This window comes from Herpailurus yagouaroundi, unplaced genomic scaffold (genome assembly GCF_014898765.1).
Source record: "Herpailurus yagouaroundi ecotype Mexico unplaced genomic scaffold, PumYag 163, whole genome shotgun sequence".
Classification (NCBI taxonomy): Eukaryota; Metazoa; Chordata; class Mammalia; order Carnivora; family Felidae; genus Herpailurus; species Herpailurus yagouaroundi.
The window spans coordinates 26,980,500-26,986,499 of NW_024412404.1; the positions used below are offsets into that span (position 1 = coordinate 26,980,500).

Here is a 6,000-nt window from a genome sequence, read left to right on the forward strand (position 1 = left end):
GTGACCCAAACCTTTTCATCCCTGCTTACGACTGGTTCTGTAAATAGTGACCAGAAGCTGTATGAGGGGCCATGAGGAACTGTCTACATGACAGGCCAACAGAGAGAGATGGGCCAGGGCTGCTTCCCTTGGGGAAGCGCTGCTGTCGGTATATATGTGTGTGTGCGTGTGTGTGTGTGTGTGTGTGTGTGTGTGTGTATTTGTGTGTGTGTGTGTGTGTGTATATATATAGACACACATATATATATACTTTTTTTTTTCTCGGCCTGTCAGATTCTTCAGTGAAAGTTCTTCATTTCCTTCCTGAGGGCTATTCTTGACTGCTGGGGCCTGGGAGCCACATGTGGGATGGAGACTGGGGGTGGTGGGGGGTGGTGCTAAGTAACTGGAGCCCATCAATCCCCGTCTCGTGCTCCAGCAGGCCAGAGTCTTCAGCCTGGAGTGCCCTGCTCCCAGCCCTCCCAGAGAACCAACTCCATTGTTACAGAGACGGAAGGCAGTCAGGCTTTCTGTGAGGTTGCTCAGGAGATCTGCGACCTAGTTGCTTTCTACGCTGACCTTCCACCGGTTCTCCTGTTTTCAGCTCCTTTTTTGGCCTCATTTCCAGAGATATCTGGCCTTGCCAATTCCTGAATCTTTGGTGGGAAGTGAGGGGGCGCTGCTTTGCAAACCAGACAGATCGTCGTGCTGTCCTAGTGCGGGCTCAGACTTTAGCTCTCCTGGGTCTGCTGAATCAGCCACGTCTCGCCCATCTGTCTTCTAGCATCCGGGATGCTGTGGGGGGCTGTCTCCCCCCTCCCTTCCACCCAGGTGTGTTCACACCTTCAAAAGCGCCAGTCAGGGCTCTATACTGGAGTTGCGGGGTTTTTAAATCTAGTCATCCTTAACTAGAAGTTTGATTTACCTTTTGATTTCCTTATTACTTTAGGAAGTATTATGAAGTGGGTGTTTTATTTCCACATGTATAGAACTTCTCTCTCTCTCTTGCATACACGCCCCCACTCAGTATCGTTTTGCTAATTTAAAAGTCTTTCTTTTGTCCTACAGTCAATGAATGTGTCCCTGTAATTTCACTTTTTGAAACAAATTGGAGAACAATGAGCATTGGTTTTCTTTGTTTATGTATCCTTCAAAGCTGTGTCATTAAGAGTCATTAAGAGTCATAAAAGTTTGCAGGTGCTCTATTTTCTCGGTATGTTATTTATATTATTATGAAATATTTCTCTTTGATCCCATCACCTTGCATTCTATTATATTTGATTTTGATGTTGCTAAATCTGCTCTCTTTCTGATCGCCTTTGCTGGCTTATCTTGTCTCCATCATTTTGTTTTGCAACCTTGTTGGTTTTTGCTCTTTTTTAAAGCCAGTCTTCCACTTTCTGTCATTTAAGAGACCGACGAATCTGACATTTGTGATGATGACACTTTGTTCCTAACCCTTGCCATCCTAGTCGCTTATTTTTTGTGTTCTATTTACCTTTCCCTCTTGTCTTTCTTCCTTTCCGCCATTTTCCACCCATGTGTTGAGCTGATCACATTGAATTTGTTACATTTTCCCCATCGCATGTTTTGGAAGTTATACTTGCCATTTCTGTCCTGTTCCTTTTCTATTCAAAACCAAGAGACCCACAAGTGAAGGACTTGGGTGTCAGATCACTAGACCGAGTCCTCGAACGGTGGAAACGGACCAGGCTGCTCAACAAAGAACGTGGTAGGAGGTTTCATGGCTCAAGAAACACTTCCAGCGGAAGCTAAGACCGCTAAGACGCAAAAACCTGGAATCTTCTATTAGTAACCGCAAGGTCTGTCTGCTGGAGAAGCCGTCAGGGGCATGTGCTGGGAAAAGCGGTAGGGACAGGGGTACACTTCCAGGTTCTGTCTTAAAGCACTTTGGCCTTATCTTCCCGTGTGAGTCCATACGGCCCCTTTCCTCCATCTTGACTTTCCCCATCTCTAGCTCTTATGTTCTCCGCTGACCCTCCCGCTAGTGAGAAGGGGAGAAGGGAAGTGATGGGGCTCTGACAGAGAACAAGAGCGTGGGCCGAGAGTTATCCTCATCACGTGTTATGTGCTCTGGGCAGCATCAAGGGTAGCTGGACTTCCCTCCTCTGGACAATTACATCTGCTGGACAGATGACAGGCTGTCTGTCAGGAGGGTGCTTACTGCCTGGGCCCTTCTGTCACTGTAAACAGTGAGCAGGGCACATTTTTCCAGGAACCAGATATTGGGAATTAGTCCATTACATGTAGTTCATGCAATTAAGTGGAAATGTGTGGGCTATTTTGCCAGCAGGCGTGCAGGTTTGAGATCATACTGTATAAGCTAAGTGAGTCAAATTTAACCAACAGTCTCCTGGAGACTGGGGACCTGTGTAACAGGGCTACCATCAGGCTTCATGGGGGAAGGAATTATGGGACGAAACAGTGTCCCGTGAGGATTTGAGAGTGTCGGCCAGGGGCCAGAACAGGGGCCCTGGGCATGACACTGGCATCTGTTGGGAGACACTGTCTCCTTTTAGAGATCCAAAGGCTCTCCGGCAGTGAATGCCCTGGTTTAGTTTGGATGGGGCCCCAGGCTCCTCCAGGCTGGTGGCTGAGGACGCGGACACCACCATCTTATTAGTTGTTTCTACTACAAGCCACTGAAGTCTGGAAAAGATGAAAGGGGAGGGAGGGGAGTGTCCAGTTCAGGAAATCCGGGAGACACAGCTTCCTCATGGAGCTGGAGCTGATGGGAGATGGGAGGAGGAGTGGTGGGGAAGCCCGTGGCAGGGGTCCATGCATGGCCCGGGGCCACCTGAGTGTGTTCCTTTTGTCCCCTGGGCTTGCCCAGCATCAACATGCAGTTCTCCCAGGAGACAGTGCCATGGGCTGGGCCAGGAGGGGATGACAGGAGGGGCCACAAACAGGGTCCTAAGATGCTAGGAACCCTGGAATTTTTCACAGTCACCAGAGTGACCTGATGGTCACACGTAAGAGTCACTGACGGGTCCGCCAGAAAAGCCATCGTTGAAGGGCCAAGGCTGGTCTTGAACACAAAGAGTAAAGGCCAAAAGGCAAATGGTGGTGGGCAAGCTGGAAGTGTGTTGCCCAATCTTGGAAGTGGGCTCAGTGGTAGGGCTGGGGAGGTGGGGAGCAAGACAAGGGCAGGGCTGAGGAAGCATCAGATAGGCCATGTGCTAGAATTTGCCATCAGATATGTGTATGGGCTATGAGCTGATCCTTAGTGCATTTCTGTGGCATAGGGAATAATGTCTCCATTTAGCAGTGAGAAAAACCAAAAGCAAAAAAAAGTAAGTGACTTATCCCAAGTCATAAAGCTAGTGTGCTAGATCTAATGCAGATCAAATTCAGATCTGCCTGACTCCAAAGTTTCTGTTTGTTCCAGTCAACGTCTCTGGGAGCTGTGTTCCTTCCTTATGAAACCAAGGAGTCTGGACAAGATGAGGGTTTCTTAAGCCGTAGTTCAGAACCTCCTTCATGATTTGTGTCTTCCCTACCACTCCTCGGTGCTGGCATTTATGGAAAAGTTTTTTAGTCTTAGTAGTTATTTTTTTATTCTGGTAAAGTATGCATAACATGTAACTTAGCACTGTAACCATTTTTATTTATTTCTTTCTTTTTAAAGAAATTTTAATGTTTATTTCTGAGAGAGAGAGAGAGACAGAGTGCGAGTGGGGGGAGGGGCAGAGAGAGAGGGAGACACAGAATCCAAAGACACAGAATCCAAAGGGGCAGAGGGAGAGAGAGAGACACAGACACAGCTCTCAGCTGTCAGCACAGAGCCCGATGCGGGGCTCAAAGTCACAAGCTGCGAGACCATGACCTGAGCCAAGTCAGACACTAAACCGACTGAGCCACCCAGGTACCCCAACGTTTTAACCATTTCTACGTGTACAGTTCAGGAGCACTAAGTACATTCACATTGCTGTGAAACACTTTTCAATTTTAACTTAGATGTATTTTAGAGGGGAAAACGTGGTATCACTGTCATGAACGGAACCCAGTACTACTTTCCACAAACAGAAGTTAACCATTAGAATACTACAGTGAAGACAGAACGTATGCACTGTTGCCACTGAAGGCTCTGAGATGAGGCCAGCTCCTTCCTGTCCCTGTCCCTGTCCCCATTTTTTAAGGGAGGATCCCAAGCCCTGGAGATGGCTAAACATATGCCTGCACCCAACAGATGCTTCCTCCTTGAGAGACTCAGAAGAACTGAAAGAGGGGTGGGAAGGTCATCTCACGGTGATGTCCATGTGATCCCGTACTGTGCCTGGGTCCCTCCTCCCACCTTGCCCATCACTGAGCACCCTCTCTGCACGCCCCCACCCAGACCCCATCTCCACACGGTGGGAACTGCTGAGATGTGCACAGACTCCCACCCACCTGACCTTGGATCAGGTGGATCGTGCAGTACTGGTGGAGAACAGGAGGAGCCACTGAGAGGCAGAGGCATTGGACACAGGGGTTCCACAGTGAGCCGGATTTCAGTTTAGGGTTAGATTCGTCTTGGGTGCCCATGTCCTGGGAGAGCGGAAGTAACAGGAGTGTTACCAAGAGGCTGAAAGGAATGCAGGGAAGGTTTGTTTTCCTTAAGTTGTGCAGAGAGGCTCTCTATCTACATTATACGGAGACCTTTGCCTTGTTGAAGCTGTGGCCGTGCTTCAGTAAAACAAGCTGTGATACCAGGAACATGGGGGCTGGGAATAACAATCACTTTGGAAATCCTGGCTAAGTGTCACCGTGAGTGAGGTCAGTGGCTTAGGGGCTGGAGGAGTGGAGGTCCTGACAGGAGGGTCTCTGCCTTCTCCCCTCTCCTGGGCCTAGTTAGCCCTCCCTCGGACCCTGCCGTGATGCCCCAGGACACAAGACACGTGCTTCTCACCTGGGGCTTGGTCTCATCTTTGTCCTTGTAGTAGAAAAGCTGATCCCCACGCAGCACGAACCAGCGCGGCTGCCAGTTCTTCATGATGCTCCTCTGCTTCTTCAGCCAGCCCTCCTTCAGTATGGGGCCCAGCCTGTGGGGGCATGGCGGCCGCCCAGGGCTCCGGCTCTGCTCCCCCATCACCAGGCTTTTGGAGCGGGCTGGAAGCCAAGAACACACGCGATGAGTACGAGGGATGCACGCCTGTTGTCAGTCCTTGCCCCACCCTGGCATCCCCACTCCCCTGTGACCAGGGCATAGGAGCCTAGGCCAGCAGGGCATGAGCGTGCTTGGCATATTCCCCCTGGGCACCAAAGGGCCATGGACTGCAACACCTCAGCAGCAGCCACCTAAGGTTATCCACTTGGGATGGGTGCACAGCATGCCTGCTTAGTTAGTTTCTGCTGTCTCTAGGCCCTTAGGGTCTTCATTTCCCCAGGTTTGGTCATCCATCCATGTGTCCATGCATGCATCCACACATCCATTTACTCGCTAATGCATGCATGCATGTATGCATCCATCTAGCCACGAATCCATCTTTCCTTCCTTCCTTCCTTCCATCCTTCCTTCCTTCTTCCATCCATCCATCCTTCCACCCATCCATCCTTCCATCCATCCATCCATCCATCCATTCTTCCATCCATATCTTTCCTTCCATCCTTCCATCCATATCTTTCCTTCCATCCTTCCTTCCTACTTTTTCCATCCATCCTTCCTTCCTTCCTTCTTCCATCCATCCATCCATCCATCCATCAATATCCTTCCTTCCATCCATCCATCCATCCATCCATCCATCCATCTCCTTCCTTCCACCCTTCCTTCCTTCCATCCTTCCATCCATCCATCTTTCCTTCCTACCTTCTTTCATCCAACCATCCTTCCATCCGTTCATCCATCCTTCTTCCATCCATCCATCCATCCTTCTTTCCTTCCATCCTTCAATCCATCCTTCCTTCTTTCTTCCATCCATCCATCCTTCCATCCATTCATCCATCCTTCTTCCATCCATCCATCCTTCTTTCCTTCCATCCATCCATCCATCCATCCTTCTTTCCTTCCATCCTTCCATCCAT

General features: G+C 49.5%; 1 protein-coding gene across 6 annotated transcripts in view; it reads right to left on the reverse strand.

Annotated features, from left to right (window-relative positions):
• The window catches only part of ARHGAP22 (Rho GTPase activating protein 22), a 180,591-nt gene that overhangs the window by 115,437 nt on the left and 59,154 nt on the right, over nucleotides 1–6,000 (reverse strand). For all 6 annotated transcript variants that reach the window (XM_040485689.1, XM_040485692.1, XM_040485690.1 and 3 more), the window contains one exon: nucleotides 4,889–5,088. In XM_040485689.1, coding sequence (XP_040341623.1) covers nucleotides 4,889–5,088 — 200 coding nt within the window. The remainder of the gene's footprint in view (nucleotides 1–4,888; nucleotides 5,089–6,000) is intronic.